General features: G+C 44.4%; 1 protein-coding gene across 7 annotated transcripts in view; it reads left to right on the top strand.

The window, feature by feature from the left end:
• Window positions 1-23,440, top strand: part of col4a5 (collagen type IV alpha 5 chain) — a 256,174-nt gene that overhangs the window by 114,415 nt on the left and 118,319 nt on the right. For all 7 annotated transcript variants that reach the window (XM_033030174.1, XM_033030172.1, XM_033030173.1 and 4 more), the window contains 13 exons: window positions 1,260-1,286; window positions 1,387-1,467; window positions 5,241-5,303; window positions 5,841-5,876; window positions 5,972-6,013; window positions 6,974-7,063; window positions 8,524-8,577; window positions 8,661-8,720; window positions 9,710-9,754; window positions 10,146-10,199; window positions 13,864-13,905; window positions 19,144-19,234; window positions 19,328-19,363. In XM_033030174.1, the coding sequence (XP_032886065.1) occupies window positions 1,260-1,286; window positions 1,387-1,467; window positions 5,241-5,303; window positions 5,841-5,876; window positions 5,972-6,013; window positions 6,974-7,063; window positions 8,524-8,577; window positions 8,661-8,720; window positions 9,710-9,754; window positions 10,146-10,199; window positions 13,864-13,905; window positions 19,144-19,234; window positions 19,328-19,363 (721 nt within the window). The remainder of the gene's footprint in view (window positions 1-1,259; window positions 1,287-1,386; window positions 1,468-5,240; window positions 5,304-5,840; window positions 5,877-5,971; window positions 6,014-6,973; window positions 7,064-8,523; window positions 8,578-8,660; window positions 8,721-9,709; window positions 9,755-10,145; window positions 10,200-13,863; window positions 13,906-19,143; window positions 19,235-19,327; window positions 19,364-23,440) is intronic.

Here is a 23,440-nt window from a genome sequence, read left to right as displayed (position 1 = left end):
TTTGTCTTGGAGTTTGTCACCAGCAGATGGACCTGCTACATGTCAAAATACGCAGCTGGTCAGGCAGCCTCTGTGGAGGGAGGAACAAAGTTAGTGTTTTAAGTTGATGACCTTTCATCATGTCTGATGAAAGTTCATTGGCTTGAACATTTAATCTGTTTCCCTCATTTCTGTAAATTTTCTTAAACTTTATTGTGGCCAGAAGATTTCTGGATTCCATATATTTTCCTCTCCAAAATTTACTTCCTTGCTCTCTAATTCATAGACTACTTGCAACCGGTCCTCCAGCTGTTGCGGGTGATACTAAGACTACTTGTCTCTTGCTTGTGGCCTCTTTATTTGACACTGCCCATAAAGATGACGGGTGGCACAGTGGCGCAGTGGTAGAGTTGCTGCCTTACAGCACCAGGGACCTGGGTTAGATCCTGACTAGGGGTGCTGTCCGTGTGGAGTTCGTACGTTCTCCCCGTGATCTGCCTGTGTTTACCCTGGGTACTCCGGTTTCCTCCCGCACTCCAAAGATGTACAGGTTAGTAGGTTAGTTGGCTTCGGTGAGAATTGTAAATTGTCCCTAGTGTGTAGGATAGTGTTAATGTGCCTGTGGACATGGTGGGCCAAAGAACCTGTTCCCAAACAATATCTCTAAACTGAATTAAATGGTACTGGTAACTTTGTTCAGTGAATGATTGCAAGATCCAGGCATTATCCCAATGCTGTTGTCCGGCATTATCCCATCCCAATGTCTTAACTAGAGACAGGGGGAATAAGAAGCAGTCAGTCACTACTAATGGCTACCCAATGCCACTGAGGAGATTGTGTATGTGTGGGTTATGATGAGGATAATGAAACTTGCAAATGAAATTGGCTGTGGTGTCATTCATGCTCTCAGTTCAGGCTCGCAGTCAAGGACTCTCCAAAGAGACATTGAGGGGAATGAGACTGAAAGCCACCTCCCCTGGCTCCCCATCTCTGCCCCAAGTTATCCTTGGGGGTCAAATAATTACATTTCCCAGGTGGCGTTGTGGACAACATACAATACCTACACAATTACTCAGTTAGGGAGGAATCGTGAGCAGCAGAACAAGGCCAAACCCGGATGGGAAAGAGAGCTTGATAAAGGCATAATGCCTGCAGTTGTTGGCTATAATTGTCACTACTCCATCTTGTCAGTGTATTGCTGCAGCAACTGTGGAGAGAACTGATCTACTGGTTGCACGCACTTTTCCATTCTGTGAGCAATGTTGATTTTTATTTTTCAGGGTTCTGCTGGGAATCCAGGGATCAAGGTAAGGTTGAAGCTTTCATGTTGTTCATCCCTACACACAACGTTAGTTTGTGCATTTGGATTGTAATTCATTTTTACCTCTTTATTTCCTTCCACGTTAGGGTGACCCAGGTGAGGCGATATCACCACGGTATCTGACTCAGAAAGGAGATCCAGGACCGCCCGGTCTACCAGGGTTACCGGTAAGTATCAAAGCCGCTTCCCTGGTTCCTTAGAAAAATATCCAACACTGATTGATACTGTGTGTGTGCACGTGTGTGTGCATGTGGGTGTATGTTTGTGTGCATGTGTGTGTGTGAGCACACAAGTGTGTATGCATGTGCGCGTGTGTGGGTATGGGTTTTGGCATGTATGTACGTGTACACATGTGTGTGTATGTGTGTTTGGGTGTGTATATACATGCGCATGTCTGGGTGCATGTATGTGCGTGGGTGCGTGTGTGGGTATGGGTGTGTACACATGTGTGTGTATGGGTGTTTGTGTGTGTATATACATGTGCATGTCTGTGTGCATGTATGTGCGTGGGTACGTGTGTGGGTATGGGTGTGGGTTTGTGTATGTGTGTTTGGGTGTGTATATACATGCGCATGTCTATGTGCATGTGTGTGTGTGCGTGCATGTGTGGGTATGGGTGTGGGTGTGTATGTGTACACATGTGTGTGTATGTGTGTTTATGTGTGTTATACATGCGCATGTCTGTGTGCATGTGCGTGCGTGAGTGCATGTGTGGGTATGGGTGTGGGTGTGTATGTGTACACATGTGTGTGCATGTGTGTGTGGGTGTGTATAAACATGCGCATGTCTGTGTGCATGTGTGTGCGTGCGTGCGTGTGTGGGTGTGTATGGGTACACATGTGTGTGTGTGTATATACATGCGCATGTCTGTGTGCATGTGCGTGTGTGGGTGTGTATGTGTACACATGTGTGTGTATGTGTTTGGGTGTGTATATACATGCGCATGTCTGTGTGCATGCGTGCGTGTGGGTATGGGTGTGGGTGTGTGTATGTGTACACATGTGTGTGTATGTGTGTTTGGGTGTGTATATACATGCGCATGTGTAAGCACATGTTGATTGTGCATTTACATGTGATTTAAACTATTGGACAAGGTTGGGCAAAGATTCTTAACTCATTCAGGCCCAAAATATTAAGGATTGATTTCATGTTGAGGTAAACACATTAGTATTTACAGTGTGATTTGCAAGTCACAAGTTCACATTCACAAGTTATAGAAGCAGAATTAGGCCATCGAGACCACTCCGCCATTCAATCATGGCTGATATTTGCCTCCTAATCCCATTTTCCTGCCTTCTCCCCATAACCTTTGACACTCGTTCTAATTAAGAATCTATCTATCTCTGCATCAAAAATATCCGCTGATGGCGTCCACATCCCTCTGTGTTCCACAATGAGTTCCACAGATGAACTACCCGCTTAACAAAGAAGTTCCTCTTCACCTCCTTTCTAAAAGTGCACCCTTTAATTCTGAGGCTATGATCTCTAGTCCTAGACTCTCCCACCAGTGGAAACATCCTTTCCACATCCACTTCTATCTATGCCTTTCATTATTCAGTAAGTTTCAATGGGGTCCCCCCCTCAACCTTCTAAACTCCAGCGAGCACAGGCCCAGTGTTGTCAAACGCTCATCATAGGTTAACCCACTCATTCCTGGGATCGTTCTTGTAAACCTCCTCTGGACCCTCTACAGAGCCAGCACATCCTTCCTCAGATATGGGGCCCAAATTTTCTCACAGTACTCCAAATGTGGCCTGACCTTACAGAGCCTCAGCATTACATCTCTATTTTTATATTCCAGTCCTCTTGATATAAATGCGAGCGTTGAGTTTGCCTGTGTGTGAATTTTGCAGTCATTATGAAATGTTCTCAGCAAGATGCAATTCTCAACTGACACCAGAGCAACCAGTTAAAACATCATCGGTAAAAACTATGATGTACAACTACTTGTCCCCTTAGTGCATCTGCTTTTCTGTATAATATATGTGCAATTGATGCCTTTAGACAACGCTGAACTCCATGTCCAATGTATTAATGGAACTGGTACACAATATTCTGCACTTTGATCTATAGTACTTGAGTTTGACATGATTGTATTCCTATATAATATTTTCTGATCTGTTTGAATAGTTTGCAAAACAACATTATTCACTGACAGTTTCACGCGTCTCACTAATAGACCTGAACCTAAATGGTGAAGTGGGCAGCTTCTAATGTCAGGTCTGGCTTGGACATCGCAGGACATAAAATAATCTTGGAGTCACAGCTAAGTTGGAGCGTTTCCTCTCAGCTCCATCAACCCAAGTTCCATCACAACCTCCAGTGCCGTCTCTGTGGAATTTGCATATTCTCACGGTGATCGTTTCCAGTCTCTGATTTCCTCTCACTTTGCAAAGATATGCAACTTGGCAGGTTCATTGGCTGCTGCAAATTGCCTTGAGTTTGTGCATGGGTGGTGGCTGATTCAGGATGCTGGTGTCGCCATCACAGCAGGATGGGGTCAGTGACAGGAATGACACAAAGTGGTCGACCTTCAAATCCATTCTTCATCCTGTGGGACCATGAGAAAGCCTCATCCCAAAGTGCACATCTGTGCCTCAGCAATCTTGAGGCCTTCCAACCCTTCCCCCAGAACTTGCTTGAGTGCTGGAGACTGTGCACAGCCTCCTCTGACCAGATGCAGATCCTTCCCATTGCCTTGCTCAAGGACATTAGCAGCTTGCCTCCAATTTTATCTGCTCATTTCCTGCTTGGAGTTACTGCAATAATGTACAGTAGATTGTGGTGTTCTGTAGCCACAGTGGCCATTGTACAGCTTTCACTGTGTCACTGAAATTCCCATAGGGTTGTTGCTGTTCCAAGTTGACTGCATTCCATCCCATCAAAGCCTACCAAACTTAACGTGGGCCTCTTGACTTAGCCTCCCCCACTATCTACCCTTGCAATCTGCATCTGTCATCGTGCACATGGGTTCCCAGACCTTCTCTCCCCCTTCTGTCCACATCCAATGTTAGGGAATTGCTAAGCAAGAGGCATCTTCCACTGTGTCTGTCCCCTCAACCAACCAACCAATTTACTGTCCTAACAGTAAATTAGAGGCAATTTTGCACTGCATTAAATCAGTAGTAAGTCTGACTTTGATGACAATACTCATGAACTTGTTCAGTCGGTAGGCACAAAATGCTGGAGTAACTCAGCGGGTGAGGCAGCATCTATGAAGAGAAGGAATTGGCGACGTTTCGGGTCGAGACCCTTCTTCAGACCAATCCAACAGACTTGTTCAGTCTGTTGGATTGGTGTTTTAAATGGCAAGTCTAGTATATACTAGACCAAGTGCAGACCCGTTGGGTCTGCTCCCCCAATGCAGCCGTTCCCTACCCGTAGCCCCCACGGGAGACGTGGTGCTCCAACTCAAACCGTTCAGGACTCAGCAGTGCGGCTGTTTTTAAATGGCGTCTTTGAGGCGAGATGCGGACGCCAACAGCCGTTATGGTCTCTGGCCAACAGGAGGCGACAAAATGAGTGAGTGGGGGGTGGGGGGGGGGGGGAAGGATTTTATTAAAAATGTGTACATAAACACGACAAAATTTAATCAGGAGTGGATACTTGAAATGAAAAGTGAAATCTCTACCGAAATGGGAACATTTCTGGGCGTTTGTGGGTCTGGTGTTGGTGTAGCAACAAATCAAAGGCTGGCACACACAGGCTGGCAACCACAAGTCAGGCAGAAACACAGCCAGCCAGTCAGCAGCCACAGAGTTTTAATATTATATAGATAAATAAAATATAGATATAGATATATAGTTATAGATAGATAGATAGATAGATAGATAGATAGATAGATAGATAGATAGATAGATAGATAGATAGATAGATAGATAGATAGATAGATATAGATATATATATATATACAAAGCTAACAAAACTTTGTTTTTCACAGGGTCCCCATGGTCCTTTAGGACCATCAGGTCCAACAGGTCCATTTGGCCCAGCAGGACAACCGGTACGTTGATGGCTTACACTTCTCAAAACTTCATCCATGGAACCAACATCATGGTGACAGCAGGAGTTGTGCTAGAATTGCACTCGTTTGGTTTTGGAATGTCAAGGATTAAAAGGGCAGAAATCAAATCAAGTGCACCTATCAGTAAACCTACATTGTGGCTTTGTAAAATACATCAGACTGGAGTTTTAAGAACTGAGTGTTATTAGAATTCTGTAGCAGGTGAGAAGGTTGGGGAGCAGTTGGGACCAAATATTATGTTTTTGCACGCTTAGGTTTAGTTGCTGTAGAAACAGCCAAATTGCAGTGGTGAGAATGATTGAGTTATTCCCAGCTTGCTCACCACCTCCATTGAAGTAGACTTAGGAGTTGTAGGGAAAGACAAAAGAGGGACTCTGATCTGGCAACTCGCCATTATTAGTCTTGTCACATAGGGGGCTTGCTCATTTCTGTTTTAAAACACCTGCTTTTTAGAACAGGTGTGGGGCTGAATCATACCTGCAATCATTCATTGTCCAATTGCTCCATCTATTCTAGGGTCATCCTGGTCCTCCTGGCTCAGCTGGACAGAAGGTAAGATGGTTGAAGGTAGTTTTCTCCTTTAGACTGTCTTATCACTCAGCACAGTTAGACTCACAAGTCGTCCATCTTCTTCCTTTTCACCACAGGGGAACATGGGTTTGAATTTCCAAGGACCTAAAGGGGAGAAGGTAAGCACAATTTTAATCTGCTAACTTTCTCCATTATCAATTGTGACCTTTTGTCATTGGCACCAATACATTTGTACTCCTCTCCATCCACAAGTTAAACCTCCGCAGTTTTGGGGACAGAGCCTTCTCCAGGGCAGCTCCCAGGCTCTGGAACTCCCTCCCCCAACTGATCCGCAATTCCGTGTCCCGCACCATCTTCCAGTCCCGCCTCAAGACCCATCTCTTCACCTCTGCCTATCCTTAGCCCCACGTCCCCCTCCCTTTTCATCTGTGCTTGAATTGCCTCATATTGTGTTTTGAGTTGAATTCTGTCTTTAATTTGTGTACTGGAGTAGTCATGTCTCTACTATTTATTTCATTCCGCTTACATGTTCTTCCTCTACTTGCTAAATTTTTGTAAGGTGTCCTTGAGACTCTTGAAAGGCGCCCATAAATAAAATTTATTATTATTATTATTATTATTTGGTTCACAGTTATTTGGATCTTAGTTTTGTGGCTCCGGTTTCAACACACTGGGAGCCAGCTGGGTTAAGAACTTTGCGACTTCCTCAATTCACTGTTGCACCGAACACCACAGCCCCACCCAGCTTGGACCTGCCCTGCAAAGTGTGGGCCGCCCTGAACCAGCTCCGTTCAGGGTTCGGCCGGTTCAATGCCAACATGCATCGCTGGGGGCTGCATTCATCAGCAGCCTGCGTGTGTGGAGCAGACCAGCAGCACGGCATTTTCGACTGCGCTGTCCTCCGCCCCCCTGGTGGAGGGGTAGACCTCACGCCCCTTGACAACAGCACATTGAACCGGCTACAGCGCCTGGAAGCCGTTACATAACCTCTGCTGCCTCAAACGCAAGAAGAAGATGGATCTTAGTTCACTGTTAAATCCAGTTTGTGTGTGATGGGTTAAGTAGATGGCAACCTCAACTTGTGTTCGGTTTAATCATTTCATCTTGCTCTTTTCCAGGGTGACCTCGGGCTCCAAGGTCCTCCCGGGCCCCCAGGACAGTTAGAACAGCTGAATTCCCCCGGGATAGACTTCCAGAAAGGAGAAAAGGTAACTGGTCACTTGCCACACGGCTAGCTTCTACCTTCAAAGTTTACAGTTTAGTCTATAGTCATGTGTACCGAGCGACAGTGAAAAGCTTTTGTTACCTGTTGTCCAGTCAGCGATAAAACAATACATGATTATAATCGAGCCAATTACAGTATACAGATACATGATAAGGGAATAACATTGAGTGCAAGGTAAAGCCAGCAAATTCCAATCAAGGATAGTCTGAGTGTCACCGATGAGGTAGATAGTAGTTCAGCACTGCTCTCTGGTTGTGGTAGGATGGTTCAGTTGCCTGATAACAGCTGGGAAGTTCTTGTCACTTGTTCCCAATACTTTATATATGGGAAAACCTTTCAGCACCAAAGGAACTTAGCTCGACACCGACCCCAGTCCTGAAGCATCCAGTAACGGACACACAGCATGGTTTAGTCATAGTCACAGACTGCGTGGTTTGTAGGCGTTGGTGAGTCTGGGACCGTATCAGTCACTGATTCCATATCACATTTGGAAATATGTTCACTAATTGAATCAGGGGGGATAAACTCAGACTTATCTTCTAGCTAGAACATCCTATGATAGAAATAATTGTGGATGGTTAAACCAAGAACCAAGGGCCCACCTTCTTGTTCAGGTAAATGTAAACGGTACTGTAGTATTACTTTGTTCTGGCTGACATTTCTCATGAAATCACTTACATGTGCACTAGCTGGGCCAGTACAGTGTGCAGCGGTAGAGTTGCAGCCTTACAGCACCAGACACCTGGGTTCAAGCCTCACTATGGGTGCTGTCTGTACAAAGTTTGCATGTTCTCCCGGTGACTGCGTGGGGTTTCTCCAGGTTCGTCGGTTTCCTCCCACGTTCCAAAGACGTGCAGGTTTGTAGGTTAATTGGCTTCTAAAAATTGTCCCTAGTGTGTGTAGGATAGAACTAGTGCATGGGTGAACGCTGGTCGGTGCAGACGTTATTGGGCCAAAGGGCCTGTTTCTGCACTGTACGTCTACAACTAAAACTAGTTGGCCTGATTATGAACTTACTTGCTTCAAGTCAGGGCTGTGCACAAAATAGCTGATAGACAATAGACAATAGGTGCAGGAGTAGGCCATTCGGCCCTTCCAGCCAGCACCGTCATTCAATGTGATCATGGCTGATCATCCACGTTCCTGATCATCCTGTTCCTGCCTTCTCTCCATATCCCCTGACTCCGCTATCTTTAAGAGTCGTATCTCTTGAAAGTATCCAGAGAACTGGCTTCCACCGCCCTCTGAGGCAGAGAATTTCACAGGCTCACAACTCTCTGTGTGAAAAAGTGTTTTTGCATCTCTGTTCTATTTTTAATGGATTTTTAATTGTAATAAATGTAATAACACTGACTGTACTTCATAAATAATCCACATTGGAATTAATTTGACTTTCTTATCTTGAGAAACAGTGCCTAACATTTGTTTTTTTTTACCTGATAGGGTGAAAATGGATATCCTGGCACACCTGGTGTGAGAGGCTACCCTGGGACTCCTGTAAGTAAGATGCAGAAAGTTTAACTGAAGAGTTAGAGTGTCGGTGTACGTCTGTAACTCAGTCCATATTGTAATTGTTGCAGGGTCCTCCTGGTTTTGGCGGCAATGGTGAGAAGGGTGAGCCGGGAGAACCAGGAAAGAGAGTAAGTACGAACATCACACAAGAGCCTCTGATGACTCTACTCATTCTGCTAAACGGGAAATAGTCAGCAATTCTTGGCCTGGACAAATTTGATCTATTGAACAATTCTGGCGATAGATTGTCTGAAAGTAGGTGAATACTTGAGTGTTGTCTGTTTAGGGATTCGTACAAATAGCCATCTCCTTCATACTAATTCATCCATGTTGGGTTTTGGTATCATGGCTTTAAACTTTGAATTCCTTGAGGTCCCCGTCTCTCTTTGTCTCTCTTCTTTTAAGATACTTCTCAAAGAAACTTGTGGCCCTTTACAAAATGACATCCTACGTGTAAACCTGTTAAGGTGCGAAGTAATTAAAGGTGCAATTCGATGATAGCCGTAGTCTAACAATGTCACAACACTATACCAACTTTGACCTATTGTCGAATGGGAGCCCCTCATCCTGAATAGTTTCACTTCCAAAGCCGCACAATTACTGGATTCCATTCGCCCCTCTCTGAATAATTTGCAGTCATATCACCATTAGTTTGTACTTCATTCCTTTCTTTTCCTTTATCGATGTTCAAGTTTCTCCCCTATTATTTAAGCTCATCTTTCATTCAGAGATCGGAATGGATGGAGGAGAGAGTGCAGTTTGTTAGGTCTTTTGTACGGGGTTCTGGTTTGGGCCCTGGGTTAAATATCTATGCCCAACGTCAGACAGGCAAAGGGCTGCTGCAGCCAAGAACGATTTTAAAATGTACTTGACTTTTTAATAAAGATACATTTCCTCTACTGAAGCTTATCAGAGATAAATTGCTGATTTTAATTCTCTCTACAGTTCTAGAAGTCTCCACAGCTTGTATTATGTTTCCGCCTGTTACTTTTTGCCCAACCTCTGTTGATGCAGCAGCCGCTGTGTAAATGTTTGATTCCCAGATCAATTTATTTTAACATTTATTTAAAATTTATTTTATCTATGTATTTTATCAATTTTATTCTTCTTATCACAGGGTAAACCTGGTAAAGATGGAGAATCAGGCAACCCTGGATTTGATGTAAGTATCAATATGCCAACAGTATTGAATGCATGTTTCTTGAAGGAATTCAAGCGTTGAAAATATTTGTGATTCTCTCTTAAAACTATCAAGAGCAGCCTTAAACACCTTCAATAAAGCAAACTCCATTGGCAGGGTTCATATGCGACTGGCCTTGAGATTCCTCTGTCGATCTGCCGGATTTCAGCAGAGGAGCAGAAAGTCCCTGTTGGGGGTAGCTGTGAGCTGATTTAGTTGGGCCTCGCTTTCTAAGGATGTCCCAGTTGCCTTGCCAGGGACCTGACGTCCATTTGTGTTATGATTTGATCACCAATAGTCTCATCATGAGAACACACATCTCTCGAGAAGATGCTCTGTAAACAGTGTGTGACGCCACTTTCTATTTTTGCAGGGTATCCCAGGAGGTCCTGGCCTTCCCGGGTCTTCTGGCAGAGATGGATCCAAGGTAAATTGCATGGAGCTCACAGCACAGAAACAGAGCATTTGTTAATGATGTTAAATCTTGAGTAACAAAATCATTCTGTCAGCATGATAATGGCAAATATTGCGATTGATGAAACTACAATGAAACTTTTGCATAGGCGCATCGATATGCAGGGAATGGAGGGATGTTCAGATTCAGTTTAGTTTATTGTCACGTGTACTGAGGTACAGTGAAAAGCTTTTGTTGTTATGCGCAGGCAGAGACGTGTTTGTATTAGCATCTTGTTCAGCACAGGCATAGTGGGCCAAAAGGCCTGTTCCCGTGTTGTACACCTTTTGTTATACACCTTTTCTGTTTCATTCTTTGACTAAATTTTGCTAATCATCTGGACAAACTGTATGGTGATATCTTCCTAAACATGGACAGTGGGCTATTCAATGATGGAGTGCCGTTGTACCAGAGATGTCCAGAGAGGGCCATAAAATAAAGTTGAGGATAAGGGCCCTGGTGTGCTTGGATTTGTTTTGCCTGGCCTGTACTGGTAAGGCTAGTGCAGGAAGGAACTGCAGTTGCTGGCTTACTTCTTCAAATCATTCTAGCAGATTTGTCAGGGAAGATCTCCCCTTCTCAAAACCTTTGGCCTATTTCATCATGAACGTCTAAGCACTCCGCAACCTCATCCTTTATAATGGACTCTAAATTGTTACCAACCACTGAAGTCAGACTAACCGGCCTATAGTTCCCACCATTCTGCTTTGTGCAGCGGAGTAATATTGCCAATTTTCTGGAACCACACCTAACTAGTGATTCTTTAAATATCACTATTGATGCCCCCACAATCTCTAAAGCAGCCTCTTTCAGAACCCGAGGCTGCAGTCCATCCGGTGACTTATCCATTTTCAGCCCTTTCAATAACCTTGGCCTGAGAAATAGCCATTCCACTAACTACCACCCCCTTACTGGTCTATTAAATGTCTTTGGCAAGTTAAATTAAAGAGAATTCAAGGACTTTTTTATATGTGCATTAAAAACAAGAAGGTAAGTAGGGAGAAGAAAGGAGCATTCTAGGATGAAGGAGGGACATTATGCTTGGAGTCAGAGGATGTAGGTGAGGTATGGATTAAGTACTTTGCATCCACACTCACCAAGAAGAAAGACACAGAGGATAATGAGAACAATGTGGAGCATACTAAAAAAGGCTGGGGCAATTTGAGATCCGAAGTTGGCTCTCCTGAAAATAATTCAGGTCTATCAGGCTTTGGGGGCTGATGGAATCTATCCCAAGTTATTGAGAAAGGCACGAGAGAAGATTACTGGGGCCTTGATGAAGATCTTTAGATCCCCTCTAGCCACAGGGAATGTCCTGGATGAATGGAGAGTAGGCAAAGTTGTCCCTTTGCTTTAAGAATGGAAGTCAGGTTAATCCAGGAAATCAAAGGTTGGTAAGACTTGCGGCAGTAGCAGGGAAGCTAGTGGATAGAACTAATAGGGATAAGATTCACTCACATTTGGAAGAAAATTAGATAATTGGGACTTTGTCTGTGATAGGTCATGTCTTACTAACTTACTAAAAATGTTCCCAATGTTGGGTGAGTCCAGAACCAGGGGCCACAGTCTTAGAATAAAGGGGAGGCCATTTAAGACTGAGGTGAGAAAAAACTTTTTCACCCAGAGAATTGTGAATTTGTGGAATTCCCTGCCACAGAGGGCAGTGGAGGCCAAATCACTGGATGGATTTAAGAGAGAGTTAGATAGAGCTTTAGGGGATAGTGGAATCAAGGGATGTGGGGAGAAGGCAGGCACAGGTTATTGATTGGGGACGATCAGCCATGATCACAATGAATGGCGGTGCTGGCTCGAAGGGCCGAATGGCCTCCTCCTGCACCTTTAGAGGAGGTGATGAAGGTGATTGATGCAGGCAGGACAGTGGATGTTGTCTACATAGATATTTGTAAAACATTGGATAAAGTCCCACATGGTAAGTTGTTCCAGAGGGTTAAGATGCATGGGATGCATGGGTGACTTGGTAGTTTGAATTCAGAACTGTTTTAAGAAGCATAAAAGACAGAGGGCGCTGGTGGGCAGACATTATTCTGGCTGGAGATCCATAACTAGTGTTGTTCTGCAGGGAGGATAGACACAAAATGCTGGAGAAACTCAGCAGGCGAGGCAGCATCTCTGGAGAGAATGAATGGGTGACGTTTTGAGTCGAGACCCTTCTTCAGACTGGAAAAGAGTCTCGACCCGAAACGTCACCCATTCATTCTCTCCAGAGATGCTGCCTGTCCCGCTGAGTCACTCCAGTTTTTTGTGTCTATCTTCAGTTTAAACCAGCATCTGCAGTTCCTTCCTACACGTGTTCTGCAGGGATCTGTGTTGGGACCTCTGTTGTTTGTGGTATATATAAATGATTTTGACGTAAATTTACATGGGTTGGCGAGTATGTTTGCACGGAGGAAATATCTCTCCTCCACTCCTTCTGCCTGAAGAAAAGTTCCAACCCAAAACGTCAATGGTCTGTTTCCTTGCACAGATGACGCCTGACCCATTGAGGTCCTCCAGCCATATGTTTTTGCTTATGATTCCAGCACCTGCAGTTCCTTGTTTCCCCATCTAAAAAAAACAGCATGTAGTGCACAAAATTGCAATTAGAAATGGGGAAATTCCAGCAATGGCTGCCTCGCCAACTGTCTGCCTGTCCCTTGTTTCTTCGATGTTTTTTTAGTATATGTTAAATGTATGTTTTTAGTGTTCTTTAGCTTGTTTTATGTGGGGGAGGGGGTTGGGGGAAACTTTTTCTAATAACTTCGACGGAGATACGATTTTTACCCCCCCCTGTCGGCACTGCGGCCTAACGTCGAGCAGTTGGCGGCCTTTGCTGGAGACTGACTTCGAGAACTCTATCGCGAGTGCCTGCAGGACTTAACATCACGGAGCACGCCATCCCTTTGCCAAGGATCGACAATGAGTCCCACCGCGGGTGCCTGCGGGAGCTCGTGTTCTCTGGTCAGAGACCGACCTCGGGAACTCCAAGCCACAGGAGCTTCGATCACCCCGATGGATGGTTTGACTGCCTCGACCGCGGGAGAATAAAGAGGAAGAAGTTTAGACTTTATTGCCTTCCATCACAGTGGGGAATGTAGGGAATCCGCTGTGGTGGATGTTTATGTTAACTTTTATGTAGTTGTGTGTCTCGTGCCTTTTTTAGTATGGCTGTACGGTAATACGAATATCACTGTACCTTAATTGGTACACATGACAATAAAATACCTTTGAAACATTAAATTCAATGGCCGTTTTTATGGCTTCTGAGAAAGAGATAAATTGTTATTGAAAATTGTCTGGAGGAAGAATTTGCTACGTCATCTAACAGGTTTTTAGTGATCGTTGATGTATTATCCAAATGCCAAATATCTAACATGGAGGTGGATTAGTTTATGGCATTTGGTCTGGTAAAGATGGGGAATTAATTCAGAGAATGCAAAGAGTTGGAATGTCAAAATGGGAGCGGCTGATAATTGACTGGATCTTGAAGGTTAGCCTTTGATGAGGACACTCTCCAAGTGTGAGGTATTATCAACAATCTTCATTTCTTCTTGTGGTGGCCTTTGTTATTTCATCATAGAAAACAATTTTACTCAATACATTTATTATATCACTAATTAACTTCTGTTTCTATGAATAGGGTACGAAAGGCAATAATGGTTTCCCAGGTCCACCTGGCACTGTGAGTATCTAAGTTGTATTGCATATCTATAATCCAGTTATACTAAATATTTAATGACGTAAGGACCAATAGGTTATTGTGTTCTTTAACACATTACCAGTAAACTTGACTATACATCGCAGATCAAACCAGTGACTAGACTTTACGTGCCACAGCGGTGGAGTTGCTGCCCGACAGCGCCAGAGACCCTGGTTCGATCCTGACTTTAGGTACTGCCTGTACAGTGTTTGTACGTTCTCCCCATGACCGCGTGTGTTGTCTCCGGGTGCTACGGTTTCCTCCCACTCTCCAGAGATGTACAGGTCTGTAGGCTAATTGGAATTGAAAATTGTCCCTAGTGTGTGTGTAGAATAGTGCCAGTATGCAGGGATCACTGGTCGGCGTGGATTCGGTGGGCCGTAGGGCCTGTTTTCTCGCTGTATCTTGAATCTAAACTAAACAATATCTGCCTTTTTTAAACATTTGGGGAATTTGATAAGTCCAGCATTGATTGCACGCCCTAACTTCCCTTGAACTGGAAGGTAATTAAGCGTTGACCATATTGCTGTAGATCTGGTAGAATGGGTAACATCAACAGATTTCCACCCCCAAAATGCGTTAGTGAACCAGAGATGGTCTTATGATGGTTCAGTCATTTCAAGGTCACTATTATCGGTGCTATCATTGATATTTTATTAGCCATGGTTAGATTTTAATTTGTGTCTGTGGTTCATCAGTTGAGGCTTCTAAATTACTAGTGCAATATTATAATAATTGTGGTACCCTACCCTAACATTTTCACAATACAAGTGTTAGCAGAATTTTATGATTCTTTATGTGGGTGTAACCCTTGTAAACCAGAGTCTCGATAAGAGATGAAAGGGCACCAGTACTGCAGTGGACTGCTAGGTAATTAAAGCTTTTGTGCAGATTTCAGTGGTTTAAGTAATATGTCATTCCCCTTTCAAGGATGGGAATAAAGAGAGCTCTTTATTTTGGAGATGTGTAGGAAGATCTGAAGAACGCTCTTGACTCGAAACCTTTTCTCCAGAGATGCTGTCTGACCTGTTGAGTTATTGCAGCTTTCTGTGTCTATCTTTGTTTCTGAGATCTTGAACGGAGTGAATTTAGACCAGCTGCCTTTTATTAATTCATTGTTTTGAATTGAATTCAATTGAATGGAATACTTTATGGTCACATGTGATGAGTCACAGTGAAATTCTTTGCTTGCATACCCAAAGTATGCGATTTGTTGCCACGTAAAGGGTGCTGACAAAGTTACAAAGCATTCTGCACCTGGTCCTGTCCCCCCTCACGGCAGTTCCCCCGTGCCGGGTCCTCCTTTGTTCATGTCCTCCGACTCCCACGTGTCCCGTCCTCGACCACCGGTGCCCTCAATGACCACTGCACCAACCAGCACCCTCATCGACTGCAGTACCGACCTCCTCCACTATTACTGCCGGCTCCCTTCCTGACACCTCCACGCCAGCGACCCGGGCCCCATCGCCAGGCTCGTCAACCCACGAGATTCCAACTCTGACTCCCGAGGCTCCAGTTCCAACCGGTGAGGCTCCAGTTCAAAACGATGAGGCTCCAGTTCCAACTTGCCGGGCCCTGGCTCCGACTCCGATCCACGTAGTTTCAGCAAAACCTTGAAAAAAGATCAGTCTGCATTAACATAGTGGTCTTGTGCTTCCGGACATCAGCTTGCATCAGAAAGAATGCTTGCAAATTGGCACACCTTTTACCTAGGATTGAGTAATCCTGAAGTGATTAGCGTAAAGTCTTTAATTTGTGGATAGTCCAAATGTGATAATGATATGACAGAAAATAAATAAGGTAAATGAAGCAGAAAGGTGCTAGTTTCATTCAGCTATCACTCTGCTTCATGATTGAAGAATAGCGATTTGAAGCATTTATCTAAAATGACAACGTTTGTTAGTGCATTAACAGGGGAAATGTATTCTACATTATTATTTCCGTAGCAGTAACTCTGTCCCTTTTTGTCTGTCGAGACTGCAAGGAGACAGAGGGATATAAAAGGAGGACAGGAGCAAAAGGTAGAAGGGAGATAAGAAAAACAAACCTGAGAGCTTTGTGCCTTAACGCGAGGAACATTCGTAATAAGGTGGATTCATTGAATGTGCAGTTAGTAGTTAAGGAATATGATATAGTTGGAATTACAGAGACATGGCTCCAGGGTGACCAAGGCTGGGAGCTAAACATGCAGTGGTATTCGATATTCAGGAAGGATAGACAGAAAGGAAGAGGAGGTGGGGTGACATTGCTGGATAAAGAGGAGATTAATGCAATAACAAGGAGAGACATTAGCTTGGATGCTGTAGAATCGGTATGGGTAGAACTGCGGAATAGCCAAGGGCAGGAATCGCTTGTTGGAATTGTATACAGACCACCAAGCAGCAGTAGGGAGGTTGGGGATAGCATCAAGCATGAAATTAGGGATGCGTGTAGCAAAGGTACAGCGGTTATCATGGGTGACTTTAATCTACATATAGATTGGGCCAACCAAATTGGTAACAGTGCTGAGGAGGAGGATTTCCTGGAATGTATACGGGATGGGTTTTTAAACCAATATGTAGAAGAACCGACTAGAGGGCAGGCGGTATGAGAATGGATAAGTTAGCGATCTTGTTGTGCAAGGCCCCTTGGGCAACATTGACTATAATATGGTGGAATTCTGCATTAGGATGGAGAGTGACAGTTAATTCAAAGACTAGGGTCCTGAACTTAAAGAAGGGAGACTTTGAAGGTATGATGGGAATTGGCTAGGATAGCCTGGAAATTATACTTCAAGGGCTGACAGTGGAGATGCAAAGACAAAGATTTAAAGACCGCATGGATGAACTCCAAAAATTGTCCATCCCTGTCTGGCAACAAAATAAAACTGGGAAGGCGGCTCAACCGTGGCTGACGAGGGAAATCAAGGATAGTGTTAAATCCAAGGAAAAGGCATATAAATTGGCCAGAGGAAGCAGCAAACTGTAGGACTGGGTGAAATTTTAGAACTCAACAGAGGAGGACAAAGGGGTTAATTAAGAGGGGAAAAAAGAGCATGAAAGAAAGCTTGCGGGGAATATAAAAACTGACTAAAAGCTTCTTTAGATATGTAAAAAGGAAAAGATTGGTGAAGACGAATGTAGGTCCCTTACAGTCAGAGACAGGTGAATTTATAATGCGAAACAAAGAAATGGCAGAGCAGTTAAATGAGCACTTTGGTTCTGTCTTCACTAAGGAAGACACAAACAATCTCCCAGAAATACTAGGGGACCGAGGATCCAGTGGGAGGGAGGAACTGAAGAGAATCCACATTTGGAAATGGTGTTAGGTAAACTGCTGGACTGAAGGCAGATAAATCCCCAGGGCCGGATGGTCTGCATCCCAGAGTACACAAGGAGCTGGCCCTAGTAAATCGTGGATGCATTGGTGACTATTTTCCAATGTTCTATAGACTCTGGATCAGTTCCTGTGGATTGATGGGTAGCCAATGTAACACCAGGTTTTAAGAAAGGAGGGAGAGAGAAAACGGGGAATTATAGACTGGTTAGCCTTACATCGGTAGTGGGCGAAGATGCTGGAGTCGATTGTTAAAGATGTTATAGCAGCTCATTTGGAGAGCAGTGATGGGATTGGTCAAATTCAGCATGGATTTATGAAAGGGAAATCATGCTTGACATCTTTGCTTCCTGTCTGCCAACCAATTATCTATCTATTCACATGGATAGAGAACTGGTTGGTGGACAGGAAACAAAGTGTAGGAATTAAGGGTCCTTTTCAGAATGACAGGCAGTGACTAGGGTGCTGCAAGGCTCGGTGCTTACAATATATATTAACGATTTAGACGAGGGAATTAAATGTAACATCTCCAAGTTTGCGGATGACACAAAGCTAGGTGGCAGTGTGAGCTGCGATGAGGATGCTATGACGCTGCAGGGTGACTTGGATAGGTTGGGTGAGTGGGCAGATGCATGGCAGATGCAGTATAATGTGGATTATAATGCGATTATCCACTTTGGTGGCAAGAACAGGAAGGCAGTTTATTTTCTGAATGGTGACAGATTAGGAGAAGGGGAGGTGCAACGAGAGCTGGGTATCTGTGTACATCAGTCACTGAAAGTAAGCATGCAGGTACAGCAGGCAGTGAAGAAAGCTAATGGCATGTTGGCCTTCATTGCGAGAGGATTTGTGTTTAGGAGTAAGGAGGTCCTATTGCAGTTGTACAGGGCCCTGGTGAGACCGCACCTGGAGTATTGTGTGCAATTTTGGTCTCCTAATTTGAGGAAAGACATTATTGCTGTTGAGGGAGTGCAGCGTAGGTTCACCAGGTTAATTCCCAGGATGCCGGGACTGACATATGATGGGTCAATTGGGCTTGTATTCACTGGAATTAAAAAGGGTGAGAGCGGATCGTATAGAAACATAAAATGTTTAAAGGATTGGACAGGGTAGATGCAGGAAAAATATTCCCGATGTTGGGGGAGTCCAGAGCCAGGGGTCACAATTTAAGAATAAGGGGTAAGCCATTTAGGACTGAGATGAGGAAAAACTGTTTCACCCAGAGAGCTGTGAATCTGTGGAATTCTCTGCCACAGAAGGCAGTGGAGGCCAATTAATTCACTGGATGTTTTCAAGAGAGAGTTAGATTTAACTCTTAGGGTGAAAGGAATCAAGGGATACGGGGGAAAAGCAGGAATGGGGTACTGATTTTAGATGATCAGCCATGATCATATTAAATGGCGCTGCTGGCTCGAAGGGCCGAATGGCCTACTCCTGCACCTATTTTTCTATTTTCTATGTTTCTATGTGACCCGAAACATCACCTTTTCCTTTTCTCCAGAGATTCTGTCTGACACGCTGAGTTACTCCAGCTTTTTATGTCTATCTTGAGAAATTTAAAGTTTAGTTTAGTTTAGAGACACTCTGCAAAAACAGGCCCTTCGGCCCACCGAGTCCGCACCGACCAGCGACCCCCACACTATCCTACACACACTAGGGACAATTGTATATTCATACCAAGCCAATTAACTTACAAACTTGTACGTCTTTGGATTGTGGGAGGAAACCAAAGATCTCAGAGAAAACCCACGCAGGTTACAGGGAGAACGTACAAACTCTGTACAGACAAGTTTGAGCTTGGGTCTCTGGTGCTGTAAGGCAGTAACTCTACCGCTGCACCAGCTAAGCTACAGGTAATTTTGCTGCCATTAATCAAAGTAAGAATTTGCCCATCTTTCCCTACAGGTTTTTCCAAGACCGGGAATCAGCGTTGGACAGAAAGGTGATCCGGGTTACCCTGGCACCCCTGGTTCAGCTGCAGAACGGGGCCCGATAGGTTTGTGAATTCCATGCCAATCCTTCCCATTTGAGAACCTTTTCTAAAAGAAAAGTATGACTGTGTTCTAACCTGTTGCTATTTATCTTTCAGGATTTCCAGGCCCGCCAGGTCCCGTCGGCCCTCCAGGTGAGGCACATTGATTATATGGATGTCAAATCAAATAATCTCACTGCTCTTTCTCATCCTGAAATGGTTAATCAAGGGCATGGTGTTACACATCACCAAAACAGGCCCATTTGGCCTACAGAGCCCACACCAACCACCAAGCCTCCAATTTACACGAGGGTTATAGTAATGCAGCACAACAACAGGCCCTTCGGCCCTCCTTGCCCATGGCGACCAAGTTGGCCTTTTAGGCTGCTCCCATTTGCCTGCATTTGGCCCATGTCCCCCTGATCCATATATTTGTCCAAATTTATTTTAAAAGTCATAACTGCTTCTGTAACTGCCACCGACAGCACATTACAGATAGGAATACCTCTGAAAGTTGCACCTGAAGACGCTCTCAAATCTCTCTCCTCTCACCTTAAGCATACGCTCTCTCGGTTTAGAATCCTCTACCCTAGGAAAAAGACTCTGTGCATTCACTTTATCCGTGTCCCTTATAATCTTGTACATTTCAATAAGGTCATGCCTAAACATCCTATGCTCCATAGAAGAATCATACGCAATGATTTAACACATTGAAATGCAAGACCGTACAGAAACTGTACAGAATCATCTGCGATGACCATTATTTTCTGTAAAGAAAAAGACCGGAAGGTTCCTCATTGGTTATAGAGTCAGAAAATGATACAGTTTGGAATCAACCTTCGGCCCAACGCCCACAACATGTCCCAGCTACACTAGTCCCATCTGCCCATGTTTGGTCCATATCCCTCCAAACCTGTCCTATCCATGTGCCTGTCTAACTGTTTCTTAAATGTTGGGATAGTCCCAGCCTCAACTTCCTCTTCTTGCAACTTGTTCTATGCACCCACCAACCTTTGTGTGAAAAATGTACCCCTCAGATTTCTATTAAATCTTTTCCCCTTCACATTAAACCTATCTCCTCTGTCCTCGATTCACCAAGACACTCTGTGCATCCACCCGATCTATTCCTCTCATGATTTTATACACCTCGAAAAAGATCACCCCTCATTCTTCTGCGCTTGAAGGAATGGAGTCCCAGCCTTCTCAACCTGTCCCTATAGCTCAGACCCTCTGGTCCTGGCAACATCCTCATAAATATTCTCTATACCCTTTCCGGCTTGACAACATCTTTCCTATAACATGGTTCCAAAAACTGAACACAATACTCTAAATGCGGCCTCACCAACGTCTTATGTAACTGCAACATGACCTACCAACTTCTATACTCAATACTCTGGCTGATGAAGGCAAAAGCCCTTTTGACCACCTTATCTACCGGCACTAGACCTTCAAGGAACCATGCACGTGCACTCCTAGATACTCTGCTCTACAACACTCCCCTTAGCCCAACCATTCACTGGGTAGGTCCCACCCATGTTAGACTTCCCAAAATGCCGCACCTGACATTTCTCTGTAAAAACCTAACAGAAAGAATAGCAAATTACCCCCTCATTTTCTCAGAACACCGCCATCCTGCATTGCAATGGGTCATATCGTTCTTTACTGTCACTAAAGGGTGCTGCTTGAAGTTTATATGCCTGTCAAAAACATGGCCAGTGTTAGGAAAATAAACTCAACTTTGCATGCCATCGAAAAATCTTGGCAGCTTTGATTACTTCATTATGTATTGTCTTTCTGCTGGCTGGATAGCACGCAACAAAAGCTTTTCCTTGTACCTCGGTACATGTGAAAATAAACTAAACTACTTGGAAGACTGTGTTATCCCAGTCAGACCTTAGTTGTACCCAAACTAAAGAAATGTGCTATTTTCCCTGGCAGCAAGGTTGGGGGAGGGGCGAGGGGTAGGGGGAGGGGCGAGGGGTGGGGGGAGGGGGGAGGGGGCATTTCTTCCCATTGCTTGTCTGCCCCATCCCGTAGCTGGTCTAATCCCATTTGCGACTCGGCGAAGGCCAAAGGGCAAAGGCCGCAGACGCCAACAGGATCAGCAAGCTCATCATGAAGGCTGGCTCTGTCCTGGGGGCGGAGTTAGATCCATTGGAGATGGTCTTGGAGGGGAGGAAGCTCCTCAAACTGCAGAGCATCTTGGGCAATACAGCTCACCCCCTCCACGACCCACTGGTCACGCTGAGGAGTACCCTCAGCAACAGACCAAGATGCAGCACAGAACGCCACAGGAGATCCTTTTTCCCTCTGGCTATCAAACTGTACTACTCCTCCCCCTTCTGCCATGGGATAGTCTGACTCCCCCCCCCCCCCCCCCCCCCCAATCTTTATACATCCCCAATCCTGGACTTCCCATTCATCACTTTAATTTCATGTTTCCTGTATCTTGTAGTGTTTTATGACTGTTGGCAGACCATAGAAACATAAAAAATAGTTGCAGGAGGAGGCCATTTGTCCCTTCGAGCCAGTGTCACCATTCAATATGATCATAGCTGATTATCCAAAATCAGTACTCCGTTCCGGATTTTTCCCCATATCCCTTGATTCCATTCGCCCTCAGAGTTAAATCTAACTCTCTCTTGAAAACATCCAGTGAATTGGCCTCCACTGCCTTCTGTGGCAGAGAATTCCACAGATTCACAACTCTCTGGGTGAAAACGTTTTTCCTCATCTCAGTCCTAAATGGCCTACCACTTATTCTTAAACTGTGACCCCTAAGTTCTGGACTTCCCCAACATCGGCAACATGTTTCCTGCATCTGGCCTGTCCAATCCTCGAATAATTTTATGTGTTTCTATAAGAACCCCTCTCATCCTTCTAAATTCCAGTGAATACAAGCCCAGTCAACCCATTCTTTCATCATATGTCAGTCCCACCATCCTGGGAATGAACATGACGAACCTATGCTGCACTCCATCAACAACAATAATGTCCTTCCACAAATTAGGAGACCAAAATTGCACACAATACTCCAGGTGTGGTCGCACCAGGGCCCTGTACAACTGCAGTAGGACCTCCTTGCTCCTAAACTCAAATCCTCTTGCAAAGAAGGCCAATATGCCATTGGCTTTCTTCACACCTGCTGTACCTGCAAGCTTACTTTCAGTGACTGATGTACAAGCGCACCCAGGTCTCGTTACACCTCCCCTTCTCCTAATCTGACACCATTCAGATAATTTCCCTTCTGGGATAAATAAAGTTTGATCGTATGGTATCGTATCGACTCTGACTTGAAACTTTCGGCATTGCCATTTAAATCTGGAAAGTAACATAGTTACGCTTCAACAGGTCAAATTTACATCTGCTGTTACTAAATATTACTAAAGATCTCAGCTTTCCATTACATGAACTGTCAGCTTGTTGCACCATCACACAGGCAGCATACTCTATTTTCCTCTTTCCTGGTCTAATTTCAACCTGTAGAGGTTGAATATTGAGTCTCTTCCCTAATAGCGCAAGATTTTGTACGGGTGAGCTTAACCCTTCAGTTTGATGTTCTGTTTGCCAAACCGATGCTGTTCAAACTCATTTCCACACTGCCTAAAAACAATTCTCAAAGTCTATTTTTTTTCCTGCCCATCTTATAACCATATAACAATTACAGCACGGAAACAGGCCATCTCGGCCCTTCTAGTCCGTGCCTAACACTTACTCTCACCTAGTCCCATCTACCTGCACTCAGACCATAACCCTCTATTCCTTTCCCGTCCATATACCTATCCAATTTATTTTTAAATGATAAAATCGAACCTGCCTTCACCACTTCCACTGGAAGCTCATTCCACACAGCTACCACTCTCTGAGTAAAGAAGGTCCCCCTCATGTTGCCTCTAAACTTTTGTCCCTTAATTCTCAAATCATGTCCTCTTGTTTGAATCTTCCCTACTCTCAATGGAAAAAGCTTATCCACGTCAACTCTGTCTATCCCTCTCATAATTTTAAAGACCTCTATCAAGTCCCCCCTTAACCTTCTGCGCTCCAAAGAATAAAGACCTAACTTGTTCAAACTTTCTCTGTAACGTGGGTGCTGAAACCTAGGCAACATTCCAGTAAATCTCCTCTGTACTCTCTCTATTTTGTTGACATCTTTCCTATAATTTTGGCGACCAAAATTGTACACCAGAATTGGCCTCACCAATGCCTTGTACAATTTTAAAAACATTACAT

Source organism: Amblyraja radiata, chromosome 12 (assembly GCF_010909765.2).
Source record: "Amblyraja radiata isolate CabotCenter1 chromosome 12, sAmbRad1.1.pri, whole genome shotgun sequence".
Taxonomy (NCBI): domain Eukaryota; kingdom Metazoa; phylum Chordata; class Chondrichthyes; order Rajiformes; family Rajidae; genus Amblyraja; species Amblyraja radiata.
The sequence above is the reverse complement of the archived record's forward strand: the minus strand, read 5'-3'. Positions and strand labels throughout refer to the sequence as shown.